This window comes from Vigna unguiculata, chromosome 7, assembly GCF_004118075.2.
Source record: "Vigna unguiculata cultivar IT97K-499-35 chromosome 7, ASM411807v1, whole genome shotgun sequence".
NCBI classification, from domain to species: Eukaryota; Viridiplantae; Streptophyta; class Magnoliopsida; order Fabales; family Fabaceae; genus Vigna; species Vigna unguiculata.
In genome coordinates, this window is record NC_040285.1 from 956,837 (window position 1) to 971,297 (window position 14,461).

General features: G+C 29.7%; 2 protein-coding genes and 1 long non-coding RNA gene across 14 annotated transcripts; 1 reads left to right on the forward strand and 2 right to left on the reverse strand.

The window, feature by feature from the left end:
• Positions 1-383: 383 nt before the first annotated feature.
• Positions 384-2,189, reverse strand: LOC114190973 (acid phosphatase 1-like). The gene is made up of 3 exons (XM_028080078.1): positions 1,750-2,189; positions 782-991; positions 384-691 (listed from the first exon to the last, which is right to left on the reverse strand). The coding sequence occupies exons 1-3, from the start codon at positions 2,133-2,135 to the stop codon at positions 514-516; spliced, it is 774 nt and encodes a 257-aa protein (XP_027935879.1). The 5' UTR covers positions 2,136-2,189; the 3' UTR covers positions 384-513.
• A 1,663-nt stretch (positions 2,190-3,852) lies between these two features.
• LOC114190975 lies at positions 3,853-14,461 on the forward strand. Of its 12 annotated transcripts, none has more exons than XR_003605898.1 (10): positions 3,853-4,024; positions 4,311-4,347; positions 4,465-4,673; positions 4,749-4,844; positions 5,603-5,685; positions 6,613-6,752; positions 11,097-11,312; positions 12,417-12,549; positions 14,015-14,046; positions 14,137-14,461. It is a non-coding gene; the product is annotated as an uncharacterized LOC114190975 (long non-coding RNA). The 12 variants fall into 12 exon arrangements; XR_003605899.1 differs by having other exon boundaries at positions 4,758-4,844; XR_003605896.1 differs by having other exon boundaries at positions 4,465-4,844.
• On the reverse strand, positions 5,294-6,573 carry LOC114190974 (acid phosphatase 1-like). Its single transcript, XM_028080079.1, has 3 exons — positions 6,166-6,573; positions 5,700-5,909; positions 5,294-5,607 (listed from the first exon to the last, which is right to left on the reverse strand). Exons 1-3 carry the CDS (start codon positions 6,513-6,515, stop codon positions 5,430-5,432), a joined length of 738 nt encoding a protein of 245 aa, XP_027935880.1. The 5' UTR covers positions 6,516-6,573; the 3' UTR covers positions 5,294-5,429.

Genomic DNA, 14,461 nt, shown 5'->3' on the forward strand with positions numbered 1-14,461 from the left:
TCTTTTAATATAGCAATATACCCTTAGTCTCAAGCTTAGTTAGGCTTTATTTGACTGCTAAGACATTAATATATGTTTGTAATGCAAGGGTTATATTTTTCCATTATATACTTCCAAGTGAAAAAAAAATAGTGTAAATAATTTGAATAGAATAGACAAAAGGTTTTAATTATTATTTGAGGTAAGAAAGTTCTCTTGATTTTTTCATGAACCATGTGATCTTATTAAAGAAACAATTCTTCTGGTGATATTGATTAAGAATAAATAATACTTAATATTTTAATTTTTTAAACAAATTTAAAAAAAAAAAATTCAAGAATTACGTTATTTTTCAATCCAAACATAAATTTAATTGGAGGGAGTAAATCAAAATTAAAAATGTGTTAGTGAAATGAGAGATTCATTTGTATTATTTAAATCAAAATACAAAAGAAATTGATCTTAATCATTGTTTGGAACGAAGTACTTTTTCAATAAAAGTTGTACACGAAAAAGAAACAATACAATTACACATCAGGCAACATAGTACATTGGATTTGGGAGTTTAAATGCTCTTCTAGGGTTTGGAATCCCTTCAATGCTACTGTATTGGTCCCCGAGAATGCCCCAGATGCGATAACCATCATTTATTATTTGCTTTCTCACATCAGATTTATACTTCTGCACTGATACCAGTTCATTTGCAGCATCTCTGCACAGAAACAAAAAGTGTAAGAAAAAGAGAAACATTCAGCCAAAAATTGAGGATTATTGAAAGAAAAGTAGAGGTAACAGTACTGACCTAAAGATAATTTTAGTCCAACCATAGTAACCAACTTTTACAAGGTTGTCAATTGTGGCTGATCTCAGATGTTCCTTCCTTGAAGTAACCAAAAGGATTTGCACACCCCTGGATTTAAGTTCATCGTAGAGCTTCAATGAGTGATCAAGAGCAGGTGCATTACCCTTTTTCATCCAGTCTTCTAGAGATGTCTCATTCAGTTTCCTTCCCCTGTTTTCAAAGAAATCCATCATCATTCACAATGATCATCACCAAGCAAAGAAGATCAAAACAAGTTCAAGATTTTCATACTAACATATGTAACTGTCGGAAATTCATTTCATTTCTCGGTGTTTGAAGTCCTTCATCAGCTAGAGATAAAGATAATTTAAGAGTATATAAATGGGTGTAAACCTGATCTTACAAGTCGATTTTGTGGGATTAAGTTAGACTTAAAGTCCACTCCTAATATGGTATAAGAACCATAGTTAAAGTCTATCTTAACAAGATTTGATATTTGTTCGGCCTATTGTAGTATCTCCTACGGGGAAGTTTATTGTTTGTTGGACATGTTGTTCCACCCGCTATCGGACTACTTCATTAATGTCTAGTCCTACACTACGTTCGAAATGTATATACCTCGGCGCGAGGGAGGTGTTGAAAGTCCCACATTGACTATAGATAAGACGATTTGAGAGTATCTAAGTGGGTGCAAACCTCACTTTATATTCTTGTTTTGTAGGATTGAGGTAGGTTTAAAGTTCACTTTTTAACACTTAACATGACATTATAATCATTATTAGAGTCTATCACAGAAAAATCTATTAGATTTATTGTTCCACCCACCGTCAGATCATTAGAAGGTATATTAGAAGTGTTGTGTGGATACAAACATTTAAAACCAACCATACAAATGATAATCTAAACATACATTATGTAGCCAAATATCATGATGTGGCAAATAGATGGAGAGTGGAATTTGAAATTACCCATATAGATTATCCTTGTAGTAAGGAACGGTTGAAAGCAAGGTATCATCAATGTCAAAAATCCAAGCATCCAACCCATCTTTCTTCAGATTGCAGCTTGTGCTGAGATAAACCAAGCACTCTTCAGTTGCTCTCTGTGAATCCACTTTGTACTGTGTGGAAGTGACATATTTCCCAATGTACTCAATGCACTCTTCAGGCACAACTTGGAAATCCCTTATGTTGTGCAGTTCCACATTCATCCTCCAACTCTCACAGTAATTCTTCAAGCTGATCTTCAATCCATCATGTGTCTTCAGCTTCAGTATATTCCAATCAGCAGCAGCACCTGCTAGAGGAACCAAAACACATGTCAAAACCAGACACCACCACACTGGTTTCTCCATTTTCTCTTCCTTACCAGATCATAGAACAACTCTCTAACCATTATTCCCTTTTAAAGTGTTTAGATTTCAATGTTCTGAGAATGTGACCAAGTCATCACATGGGTCTGAATTTAGCTGCATCACTCACATGTGCTATAGCTGGCAAGAATACCAGAACTGAAGAAAATGTCAATTATGAGGAAGGAAATTCTGTGTATTTTCATTTCAAAGACAGAAACTTTATGGAAAAAGACAAAATTATAGTGTGCATGCTTTCACATTTTCACATGACAAATAGGTTTTATCTGTTCAATACAAACATTGGAAGAATAAACCTCTGACATGAACAATTATGGTATCATTTTTTATCAGTAAATGTAAATTAAACATCTCTAGTTATATCAGAAAAATAAGTTACACTTTATATTAAGTAAATGTTTTCATTTATATTTTTACTGCAAAATGTAAAACTGTTTTGTAATTTTTATATTGTGATTTAATCATAAGTTCTTGTTATAAACTTTCTAAATAGTTATTGTAAAAAAAAGTATATAACATGAATGAGAGACAAATGGATAGATTTTCCTCTCAGCTTTTATATATTATTTCCCATCTATTGAATAACAAATGCAAAGTGTTCAAACTTCTTATTATTCTACCTAATTCTTTTAAGACTTTGGTTGAATTATACATTTAGTCTTTGAAGTTGGATATGGTTTTCCAAATTTAATTTGCTAAATTTGAAAAAAAACTAATTTGATTTCTCAAAGTTAGTGTTTACAGACTAAAATTATATATATTTTATAATCATTAAAGAAATTAAATTTAAGAAACTATGACAAAATTTATCTTAAAATTTCATGAACTGAAAATGCAATTAAAATTAAAATCAATTATGAAGTTATATAAGTCCATAAATATTTCTAACTTAATAGAAATTGTTCTCTAATCATATTTATAAATTGATAATCGTAACCAGAATTTCGGAATTTAAAATAGAAAATTTATTCGTTTAAAAATTATAATTCTGATATTTAATATGTTCTTTTACAGAAATCTTAATTATCATATAGTAAAAGATGTCAAAGGACTCATATTTTATAAGGTTCTATTTCAATTTTATTTTATTTCAAATTAAAGTATTTATTCAACTTTTACCCACATTTTACATCATTGTTTTATTCTTTATTTTTTTTATAAATATAAAACTTTGCTTTTTTTAATAACCAAAATACTTCTAAAAAATAAAAAAAAGTTGTCAAGTGGTATAAAAAAACATTTATCAAAACATAAAACATATATTTTATGAAATCATTTGTACCATGTAAATTTGTTCCAATAAAAATAAAATAAAATATTGGATCTTAAAATAAGTAATCTTCTGCAACATTTAATTTAAGGGTACAAATTGTTAGGTTAGTTGCTTGCTACTACTGCTTTTGGATGTTATTTAATAATATAGAAGTGATTATAATAATTATTTTTTTCAAAATTATAATAAGATACTAAGTTGCTAGGTTTTTTATAAATCTATAATAATAAATCAAGTAGGGTATAATACATATGGATGTTGCCTTCATCGTGCTCACACGTTGATGTTATAATATTACTAAATAATTATTAAATAAATCTAAATTTATCATGTTGAATCAATCTTTCATCTATCAAGTAATCAAAGTGTTTCAATCTTACAAAACCATTAATGACACCTTGTTAATTTTCTAATAACATGTTTAATGTGAAAATTAAATTGGATAGTGTTACTCTTTTGTAATAATACACGAGTAAGGATGAAATTGATTCACTAATTTTTTTCATTTTGATAATTTCTTAATATTACTCAAAAGAAAACCCTAATTCTGCGAAAGTGCATTTCTTGTTGTCTCAGATCAACAAAAGGTCAAAGTCAGGTTTGAATTCGTCCCTGTTCCCTCTTCCATTCTCATTTTTTCAGTTACTTTACCCTACAAATTTCAGTTTTTCCTTCTATTGCTTTCTGCCAACCTGGTTTTCTGAAAATGCAGCAAATAATAATTCTTAAAAAAGGAAGAAGAGCGTATGAAACTATTTTTGCTTTTGGGTATTCTATTTTGTGTTTTACTTGTTTCCTGCAGTCCAATGCATAAAATGAATTTCGCTATTATGTTGTTCTCTGTAGACCTTCTGACATGAACTCATTTTCTCTTGGCATTGTAGAGTTGGTGGTGGGTCATAGTAATTTAACAAAACAAAGGTGAAAAATCTTACCTCTTTCTGTTCCCTGGTTGAATTTTTCAAATTCTAAACATCGTGTTTGAAGTGAATTTGGTTGGTGTGATATGAATGTTGGTTTTGATGAAATTTCATTCAGTGAGTTTGTCAGCATCTTTTGGAAACAAGTTCAGAATGTCACTGTAGCTGTGATGAACTGTGCTGACAACACAGTGGTAGGCTAAGAATCTTTACATCGTATTGGTGAAAGAAAGAAAGGAAGGGTTGCCTCAACAGAACGCAACATCAACACCAAAACAGATAGAAACTTGTAAGAGAGAACCAGTGAACCACGGAATTGTTACTCAGGTGTGTTCTGTATAAATCAATACCTAGAAACAAACAAATCCAGTGCTGTTTTTTGCTTTTTTCTACAATTGGCAGCCATGATAGGAAGCTCCAATGGTGGAAACCAATAAGAACAACTTATTTCTTAGATGGGAGAGGGATGAGGATTTGGACAATCAATTTTCTGAGGAGGTATGCTCTGGTTTGTTATTTGCAAGCCTGGGCTCAGAACATTTTTCTTCAATAATACTCTCTTAATACAGTTATTCATTTCATGCTTCTGATGTTTGGGTCTTGAATTGCGTATCAGATTTTTTTTCTTCTAGTTATTTACATGTGGATTTGCATCCTCTGTTATAGAACCAGTGGAAGATTATGTTTGGTCCAATTTCCTTTATTTTGATATTATTTTTCACATTTTCTTTCATTTTTCTTCATTTCGTATATTCATTATTGGATTTATGTTTCACTCTGCACACACGTACAATCATGTAAAAGAAAAACAATTTATACATAACTTGAAATTGAGGGAGTGAGTTAAAATTAAAATTCTGTTAGTGGAATGAGAGATTGATTTTGTATAATTAGAATGTGCAAGAAATCAACCATATTTAGGTGGATTTGAAGCATAATTAACTAACTTTTGAAGTAAGATTTCACAAGACATTTATAATGTAAATTATTTTTATTTCTGGACCATCTACATGTCCAATTACATGGAACAAGTTACTTTTTAATAAAAGTTGTAAACGAGGAAAGAAACAATACAATTACACATTAGGCAACATAGTACATTGGATTTGGGAGTTTAAATGCTCTTTCAGGGCTTGGAATTCCTTCAATGCTACTGTATTGGTCTCCCAGAATGCCCCAAATGCGATAACCATCTTTTATTATTTGCTTTCTCACATCAGATTTATACTTCTTCACTGATACCAATTCATTTGCAGGGTCTCTGCACAGAGAAAGAAAAAGTGTAAGAAAAAGAGAAACATTCAGCCAAAAATTGAGGACTATTGAAAGAAAAGTAGAGGTAATAGTACTGACCTAAAGATAATTTTAGTCCAACCATAGTAACCAACTTTTACAAGGTTGTCAATTGTGGCTGATCTGAGATGTTCCCTCCTTGAAGTAACCAAAAAGATTTGCACACCCTTGGATTTAAGTTCATTGTAAAGCTTCAATGAGTGATCAAGAGCAGGTGCATTACCCTTTTTCATCCATTCCTCTAGAGATGTCATACTCACTTTCCTTCCCCTGTTGTCAAATAAATTCGTCATCATTCACAATGATCATGAACATCCAAGTGAGATTAACCGTCTTTGAGGCATGAATTGTCTATATAAAAAATCTGACACCACTTTTAATATAAAACCTTAAAGTTTAATGATGTTTGTGGATCTTGTTTTTCTGATATGTCTCTCTCATTTCTACTCAGACTTTTAAATTATACTTAGATTCCTAATAATATCATGACAGAGAAAATAGACCTGAGAGTGAAATTTGGAATTACCCATGTAGATTATCCTCGTAGTAAGGAAGAGTTGAAAGTAAGGTATCATCAATGTCAAAAATCCAAGCATCCAAGCCATCTCTCTTCAGATTACAGCTTGTGCTGAGATAAACCAGACATTCTTCAGTTGCCATCTGTGAGTCCACTTTGTACTGTGTGGAAGTGACATATTTCCCAATGTACTCGATGCATTCTTCAGGCACAACTTGGAAGTCCCTAATGTTGTGCAGCTCCACATTCATCCTCCAACTCTCACAATAATTGTTCAAGTTCATCTTCAATCCATCACCTGCTAGAGGAACCAAAAGGCATGTCAAAACCAAACACCACCAAAGTGCTTTTTTCCCCATTTTCTCTTCCTTAGCAAAAAGTGCATGCAAGGAGAATTTAGCAGATGATAGAACAACTCCAATCACTCCCTTTTAAGTGCTTATTTTGTGTATGCAGATTTCAACGGTTTGAAAATGTGACCAAGTCAAATGGGTAGGAATGAATGTGATTGGCACAAGAATTGAGCTGCATCAACTCACATGCTACTATGGCTGGCGAAAGTACCAAAACTAAAGAAAATGTCCACTATGAGCAAGGTAATGTCTACCTATGTATTTCATTTCAAAGTCAGAAACTTCACTGCAAAAGAGAAAAATATAGTTTGCATGCATTCACATGACAAATTGGTTTATCTTTTGCATACAAAACTAGAATAATAAGCCTCTGACATGAACAATTAATGGTATCTCTTGTTATTAGTACATATAAATGAAGCATCCCTAGTTATTCTTAAAAAAAAGTGTATATAATTATTTTAGTAGTATAAAACTAATATTCACACACACACACACACTCAAGTTTGTTATTGTGTTTATAATATCTGTATGTTTTCATACTAATACACCATTCTTGTATTAACTAAATGTTTTGTAGATATTTTGCTGGAAAATGTAACTGTTTTATGATTTTTATGTTGTGAAATTAATCATAAGTTATTGCTATAAATTTTCTAAATAATTATTATAAAAAATATTATATAACAGATGAATGAAAGTCAAGTAGATAGATTTTCCTCTTTCTATTTGTAGATTATTTTCGATCTATTGAATGAAAAATAACGATTAGTCTATTGACATGTACAATGTAAATATTAATGTAAAACTTCATATTATTCTACAGAATTAGTCTCTTGAAACTTTGGATGAATTATGCATTTAGTCTTTGAAATTTTGGATATAGTTAATAGAGTCTAATTTCTTAAATTTAAAAAGAAAAAGACAATTCATAAACAAATTTTAAAAACTAAATAATACTACTGTAATTTTTCATATTTCATGAGATTTATTTTTATAAATTTATTAATAAATTTTGCAAAAAAAGTACTTTTTTGGTCATTTTTTAAATAGTTTTAATTAACAGATAATATTTTTAATAACTACTTTTTTGTAAAATTATTTAAATAGTTTTTGTAATGTTTTTACTAATTATTTTTTATAACAAAATTCGTAAATATTTTTTAAAAATTTTCAAAACAAGGAAACGTGTTTTTCAGTATAGTAACTTTAAAAGTTATTTTAATTTCTCAAAGTTAGGTTTTAGAGACTAACTTTAAATTTGCAATTTTACAATTTTTTCTTTCAAAATTATAATAAAATACTAAGTAGCTAGGTTTATTAGATAACATTGATAATAGATTAAGTAGGATATAATACATATAGATGTTGCCTTAACCATGCTTACACAATTATATTATACAATCTAATAAAAAAATTAAATAATATAATTTTATCATGTTTAATCAATTTTCATTCCATTACGAGAAAAGTTTTTCAACCTCACTAAAGAACTAATGACAGTTGTTAATTTTCTAATAGCATGTTTAATCACGTCATTGAAGTTTTTTAAACTATATTAAAAAATTAATCACAGTTGTTAATTTTATAAGGGTTAAATATGTTTTTGGTCCCTTAAGTTTCAGTGAATTTTGGAATTAGTCCCTCATCAAAACTTTTGACCAATTTAGTCCTTCATCTTTCAAAATGCATGAATTTAGTCCTTTTAACCAAATTTTTTTTAAGTTTATCTGACGTTTTCAAGCACATTTCATGATAGTATTTAAATTATTTACACTGTTTTACACAATTTTTCTTTAATGTTAACTTAAATATTATCATGAAATGTGTTTGAAACGTCAGATAAACTTAATAAAATTTGGTTAAAAGGACTAAATTCACGCATTTTGAAAGATGAAGGACTAAATTGGTATAAAATTTTGATGAGGGACTAATTCCAAAATTCACTGAAACTTAAGGGACCAAAAATATATTTAACCCATTTTATAATGATACATGAGAAAGAATTCGCTCGTCGTGACGAATCTGAACAATCTCGAGAGAATTGAGTACTCACAGATAGAAATAATATTTTTATTTTTAAATTAAATATAGAGAAATTTATACTTTTTTTTATATGTTTTCTTTTGGAATTAAGAAAATATTTGTAATTTATTATAGTTTAAAAGTTTTATATTTTTTTTGTTTTAATTTTGTAACTTATTTTTGAGATATTATTATTTTATATTTATATAATTATAATTTTTTTAATATTTAATATTAAAAATAAAAATTCATATACTTTTTATAATGTTATATTCCTATAATTTCATAAACTCGTTTCATTAATATTTAAAAGGGAAAAAAGAACTTAAATATAAGTCTTCCTCTTTATTATAGAGATAGCAATGGATGATGATGAAATTTCCAACGATCTTCCATTCATAATTATTATACTTTTTTAACATGTTGTCTATATTTATATATAAAAAAGTTTGTTTTCATAAGATGTATATATTTAATTATAATTTTATTTTTATTAATCTAAATTATTTTATTAATTATACTAGTTTTTGTATGTTTGTTTTTTATAATTATTTTTAAAAATATATTTTAAATAAAATTAATAAATTTTTTATTTTAAAAATAATTAGAAAATATGTATGAAGTTGATGTAAAGGTATTTAAAAAAATATATGCAAAGTGAAAAATGATTGAATTCGATGTTGATTTTTAAAATATTTAAATTTATCTTCTTTTAAAAGATCTCATAAAAAACTTGTGAGATCTATAGAACAATTTAAAATCTTTGTAAGAACATTATTTTTAAAAATAATTATTGAAATGTTAAAACCAAAACTTTCCAATAAAATTTAATTTTAGTTGTTTTTTAGAAATTAAAATTGTCAGACTATATTACTGTGGACCGACTATCTCCGCAAAAGTTCATGGGCTTTTGTTTATATTTCAAGGTATTTTGGTCATTTTATCTTGTTCGCTTACATTAAATATTCTTTTAAGTTTGTTCTTGTTTAAGTCCCTATTCCGTTTAAATTTGGATTTAAAAAATAAAAATTTTTGGATTAATCATTTTATAATTTTAATTTTTAAAAAAATATTGTAAAATTATTTAAATATATATATATATATATATATTTAAATAAAGTAACAAACTTATCATCTTATGATATATATATATATATATATATATATATATAAAAGATATACATAAAAATAATATATATATATATATGTATATATATTATTTTTATATAAGATATACATAAAAATAATATATATATATATGTATATATATTATTTTTATGTATATCTTATATCTTTAATATTTTCATAATTTTAAAAAAAATTTTAAAACTCATATACTATAATATTTTGATATGATTCATAAAATTTTATAAATTCGCATTTTAATTAAATCTACGTCAAACTTTTCATATCAAATTAAGGATTTAAACGAAATTTTATCGGAATAGTAAATAACACATGTAACCTAAAAATAAAATAATTATTATTTTAATGATTATTAAAAAAATACTATTAGTTATAATAGAGTTTATAGAGTAATTACAGAAGAAATTTTTTTTATTATGAATAAGTTTTTTTGTCATGCAGTTTATTTTAAAAGATAATTAAAAAATAAAATTGAAAGAATTCGTGTATCATAGAAAGTAATTAAAAAGAAAATCTCTATTTATTAATGTTCTAAATATGTATTCGAAAAGAGTTAAAACTAAAAAATAAATGTTTTTCCCGTTGGGAAATCTTCAAAGAATACTAGATACTTTTCTTTTTTACATTTTTTTTAACTTTTTAGAATTCAAATTGAATTATTCTGAGTTGGTTCGCGGTTGTGACCTAAGCTAAGTCCCTGCCAAAACCCTAACTCAACCCCGCTCCTTATAAATATCATCCCAACTCAAAACCCTAATTATGCAAAAGTGCCATTTCTTGTTAGGCGGCTCAACCAAATGTCAAAGCCAGGTTTGATATAGTTCATGTTTCCTCTTCCACTCTCATTTGTTCCGTTACTATACAGTGCACAATTCTGCAATCTCGATCTCTCTCCCTCTGTCTCTCTTTCTGCCAACCTGGGTTATTTTAAAAGGTAAAAGAGAAAAAAGAAACAATTTTAGCTTTTGGGTTATTGTATTTTGGCTTGACATGAATTTTGCAATAATGTGATTCTCCTAGCACGGTAGATCTTCTGGCATCAACCCATTTTTGTGTTGGCAATGTGAGTGGGTGGGTCATAATAATTTAACAAAACATAGAGAATCTTACTTTTTTTGGTTTCCCTCTTGGTTGAATTTGTTCATATTCTAATCATCGATTGAAGTGAATTTGGAATTTGGTTGGGGTTCCCACACGTGCATGCTTTTCCAGTTTCATTCATCAAATAAACAAGAAAACGAGGAACACAAAACATGTAGCTTCAAACAACAAACTCAGCTTCCCCTGCATATGTATGCTTGTTTTCGTGACATTTCATTCAGTTATGACATTTCATTCAGTTAAGTTTTGTCAGCATTTTTTTTCTATGGTCGCCTCGTTATAGAAAAATTATGCTATCTTGTGTTTTTGTTTCAGGACGAGTTGTTTCTGTTGGAAACAAGTTGAGAATGTCACTGGCTCTGCCAGGTGAAGCTGTGGTGAGTTGTGCAGAAAACATTGTGGTAGGCTAAGAATCTTTACGTCATATTGGTGAAATAAAATAGGGTTTGCCTCAACAGAAAATAACATCAACACCCGAAACGGACAGAAACTTGCAATATAGAACCAGTGAACCACGGAGTTGTTAAGCAGGTGTGTTCTGTTCTAATCGATACCTAGAAACGTACAAATCCTGTGGCATTTTTTTTTCTTTTCTCTGGTGTCCAACCTAGCTGGTCAAGCTTACTCTAAACTTTGATTTTACTCGAGTTGGGTGAGTTTGCTTGAGTTCACATGAACCTACTAAATGCATTTTTAATGATTTTAGAACTTGTTATTTAAATGGGAGGATTCAAATGTTGCTGGTTGAGCATCACATGTCCTATTATTCATGAGGATATGTTAGCTTGATGTATATTTAACCAGCTAGATCAATGCATGCAATCGAATATATCGAGTTGGATCTCTCATGGGATCTTACTTTTCGCCATTCGGTACATTGTTTCATACTTTCCAATTTTTTTCTGGCTTTATGATAATTGATGTTCTGTTCTGTTGATATTTAATATTGAAAGGTAACTGAGCACAATTTGGTTTTATAAAACAAAATACTGGTATTGTAGTGTGGAGATTTTATTTTTGAGGTTTTTCTTCATCTCTTAAGAACAGTTATCCTTATACTCTACCATGCCCTTACCAAGCCGTTTTGATTATCATCCCTGTCAAGGTTTGGGGTTTTCTATTTTTCTTCCATTTTTCGATTTTTATTATGAAATTTCTGTTCATTGATTTTTATTATGAAATTTCTGTTCATTTGGGAAATGGAATATCAAAAGAGATACAATTTATAACGGAAGGTTTTGATAATGCTGATTAGTTTTGTGGACTTCATCTCTTTCTCATCTTTGTTATAGATAGTTTCTATCTTCAGACTTAGTCAGGTATTCTCCTAAAAATATTATGGTTGATACAGTTACAAGTCTGGAAAATTAATGTGCCCATCGTTACAGATGTGATAGTTTTCTCGTGCTTACATCTGCTCCATTGGGGCTCTACACATTTGTCGCTGAATTTTACGTATTTCTCTGTTACACTATATTATACAAAGACAAAACAATTGTTCTTTTAGGGTTATTTTAGTTTTCCTTTTCTTTACGAACTAAAGTCTTTTTTGATTTTTTGAAATCCTATATGCTCAGTTTTATGTTGACATATTTCCCTACATAGTCATTTACTCATTCTCATTGTTTTCTCCAGACATTAGTAAGGTATCCTGGTCAACAAACTATGGTTTATACAGTTACAGGTCTGGGACATTAAACCGAGTCCATCGTTACAGATGTGATGACCTTTTTGTCATGCTCACATCTGCTACATTGGGGCTCTACAGGTATAGGGTCCATATACCTCCTTACTTTTATTGTTATCCAATAATAATTTTTTGCATTTTTCTTTTAATCTACATGTTATATATGGCAGAATGTTTTAGCTAGCTTTGATGGGGTTTCAAAATTTATATAAAATCAAAATGTAAGGGAAATAGTAACTATTCAATTCTTGTCTTTGTTTTTTTTTGTTTGAATAATTGTTGGTGCAACTATAATTTCAGTTTAAAAACAAAATGAAAAATAAGTAGGCCCTCTAAGAACTCATTCTACAATTGGCTCATGTTGGCAGTCATGTGAGCAAGCTCCAATGGTGGAAATAAGAACAACTTATTTCGAAAAACCCTGTTAGAACCGCCATTTTTATTATTTTCAGTCCTGTGCTATGACATTTTCATCCATAATATTCTCTGAATACAGTTATCCATTTCATGCTTATGCTTTTTGGGGGTTTTCGAGGAATTGCATACCAGATTTTTGAACCAGTTATTTTCATGTCTATTTGCTTCCTCGGTCATAGAACCAGGGGTAGATTATATTTGACCCACTTTCTGTTTGTTCTGGATAATGGTCAGAAGGGAGGCCGTGATGTTGATTTCATCTTTTAGTTCAGAAAATGGACATTAGTAAGAGCCTTGGTCCTGGCAAGGTAGTTCAGTATCGGTTACATCGTGACCTTTTTATACAAATGCTGATGATGCAGCCATGGTGAGGCCCTTCTCTTCTGTCTCTTGCCTGTGTAAAGTTGAATCTGAGCCTTTTTTCTGAAACCCTGATATTAGGGTTACACTCATTAGTCATTAGTTTAAGTATGAGGCTTCACTCTTTGAGAGAAGGTTGTCTTGATAGCTGTTGCCCTCTTGAAGTTGCTGTGTAAGCCAATGATCATTATAATTGAGTTTACCAAACAGCTCTCCACATGCATACACACAAACATATATTCTGCTACTTCATCTTCTTCTTCTTCTTCTTGCTATGACGAGGCAATGATGATATTTTCTGCAATTAGACCAGATTTGAGTGAAGAGCTGTGTCCTGGCTAGGTGACTTTGTATCTGTGTTAAATTTGCCTTCTGGTTCTTGCACAGATGCTGTTGACGCAGCCTGTGCACAAGCCATTCCCTCTGTTGTCTGATAAAAGGCGAATCTGAGCCTCCTTTATTCATAACTCAAGTTGTGTTTTGGTCTATGTTTTTGTTGTTTGGGTTTTTAAGAATTAAGTGGCTAAAGAAAAACATTTAAGGTTTGTCATAATAATTTTACCTTCTTGACACAATTATAAATTTGTTTTTGCTTCTGAGTGCTTTAAAATTTCAGCTGATTGGAATAGTCAATTATAAATATTGCTGTTTGGTCAAATGATTCATGAGGAGGTTCAGTGAATTAGTTGTGTGTGAACTACCTAGCTCTCTGAGATTTGCTCCATTAATATGCATCTGATTCAAAATATTCTATTTCGACATAATGCAGTTGCCATTGTCTATTCGAAGGGAGAAATGAGAGTAAGGAAGACATTTTCCTAGATGCCTTATTTTGCATAATTTGTATTTGAATCACTGATTTTACAATAACTTTTGTTCACTTGCCTGCAGAACTTGCTTGGAAATTTTTTGGTTTAAACTCTTCTGCAATCTTGAAATGGATGTGTTGTTTTCAAAGCTGAGGCTGTTATTTCCATGCTTTTGTTCAGATTTTGTCGATTGGGAAATAGTGTGCTGATTTTTGTTCAATTCTCGAATCACTTTTTAGGTAGGGGAAACTTTTCAAATCAATTTTTAAGCAGACGAAACGTTTACTATTCATGGAACTTTGTAATAAAAGAGTCGTGATGCAGCCTAAAAAGGATATGATGGGATGGACATTCCCATGTGTACTTTTATCAATTTTGCACAATGCAGAGTACCCCGCATTTCATTA